General features: G+C 36.3%; 1 protein-coding gene across 1 annotated transcript in view; it reads left to right on the top strand.

Moving 5' to 3' along the window:
* Positions 1-1,261, top strand: part of LOC107716781 (fibronectin-like) — a 35,778-nt gene extending 34,517 nt beyond the window's left edge. Inside the window, exon 46 of the mRNA XM_016523333.1 lies at positions 374-1,261. Within this exon, the coding sequence (XP_016378819.1) occupies positions 374-442 (69 nt within the window). The 3' untranslated portion in view covers positions 443-1,261. The remainder of the gene's footprint in view (positions 1-373) is intronic.
* The last annotated feature ends 634 nt before the right edge of the window (positions 1,262-1,895 follow it).

Raw genomic sequence — 1,895 nt, 5'->3', positions numbered from 1 at the left:
TATATATATATAGTATTTCATGCACTGCACTGTATATATTGTATGTTATTTTATTTATAATTATAGTGGATACTGTAATGTCAGTGTAACATTATCCCTTATTAAAAAGTGAGGTTAAAAAAGTAAGAGAGATTTGTGGTGTCATTCAAAAAAGGAAAATTAGTTTAGACATGGAGTTAGTTTATTAGATTATGAATCAAAACTTTATTTTTTCTTTTAAGTAATGTGCACTGCTTAATCGTGCACAATCAAATAAATTACATGTATTTAATAAAGTTGATAGGGTGACTTTTAATTCCATATTGACTTTCAGTATCTGGAAATGTTTCAGATTTTGCTATAAAACTATCACATTTTTACTTTCTCCATACAGAACATTCAATGTCCAATCGAGTGCCTGAGACCAGACCTCTTAGCAGATGCTCAGAGCCCTCTAGAATAAACGTGTCTATCAATGTTGCCCAGTAATGGAGAGGACATGGCCCCCAGAGACTGTATCTAGCTCCCTCATTGCCTCTCTGTCCTTATCTTCACTCACACTGCAAACTCTGTCCTGCTGCTTCCACCTGTAACGTCACGCCCAGAGACAAAACTTCTCACTCTTCTGATTGGTCGAGTCAGCAGCCAGTCTTCCTCTGCACAGTGGATGGAAGGACACCATCCATCTACACCGAGATTCCACTGATTTGAAGCTTGGCTGTTGACATCATTTCCATATCCTCTGGAAACTCAAATCAGTGGAACATCAGCAGAGAATCAACACATCTTGCCTTTGTATTTTTCAGTATTATTGCCTGTTGTCTGATTGTTTTTTTTTTTTAATGATTTTGTGACTTTTTGTGTATTTTTGTCAGTGATCAAAACGTTTATTGGTGTCCTTTTCTAAAACAAGCACTGTCTCACAATGAAACCTTTTGTGCCTTGTAGGCATCCTTTTTGTATGATGTAATATTCACCCCTCCCTAATCTGATTGGCTGGTTGATCTGTGGCCTTTGTGTCTGTCAGGAGACAAAGGAAAGCACTGTGTTAATGAAGAAGTGAACTTTTTTTTTTTCTTTTATTTATCCCTTTTATGTATGTGTTTTGATGGAATGCAGATTATGGGTGTATACTGTTTTCATGTTTGTGTTTTAGGTGCCAAAGTCTTAACTACTGTGGACAAAAATACTTTTTAATAAATTTTTTTTTTTTTTTACAATGTTTGTGATTCAAAGCCTATTTGTCAGAAGCTTCCATGGCACTAAAGCAACATTCATCTGGTGTGTTATTATTTTTCTTGTGGTTTTAATAAGGATAACCGATATCAGCATGCAAAGTTTTTGTAAAATGTTTTAACTTGAAAATTTAATCAAAACAAGTGGCATTTGTGTATGTGCCTTTAAATGCAAATGAGCTGCTGTCCCTTTCCAGATGAGGGCGGAGCCTTTACAAGTTGCGCTTCAGATAGACTGTAAACAACCAAACTGGAGAATCTCACACAGCCAAAATGTCAGAAATTATTGATGAGATATGCAGACAGTGATTGTTTTCAGCATAAAACTAACGACATAGCTCTGCTCTCTGTGAGTACAGTCAGAGACAGTGGTATCTTTAGACACATTAGCTGTACAGCATGCTAACGAGCACATCCGTAAACGCGATTTGGAAACATTGAGAAAATATGAGGTGATTCTTACTTGTTCTGCATATAATCAGCTTCTGTGCAAAACCCGTGTTTAAACGCTTGTTTACGAAGTGCACAAATATATAAGACTCTTCGGCACATTTCCTTCCACAAATTAAATTAATCCACAGTGTTCTCCGTTCCTCAGATGCCGGGAGACTTTGAAAACTGTAATTTGTCCAACCAAAAACATTTGTAATGTTTATGTGGCACAGACGATATGTAAATAGG

The sequence above is a fragment of the Sinocyclocheilus rhinocerous genome, unplaced genomic scaffold, assembly GCF_001515625.1.
Source record: "Sinocyclocheilus rhinocerous isolate Xijiao unplaced genomic scaffold, SAMN03320098_v1.1 scaffold1441, whole genome shotgun sequence".
NCBI lineage: Eukaryota > Metazoa > Chordata > Actinopteri > Cypriniformes > Cyprinidae > Sinocyclocheilus > Sinocyclocheilus rhinocerous.
Note: the sequence above shows the minus strand (reverse complement) of the source record. Positions and strands in the feature narration are given on the sequence as shown.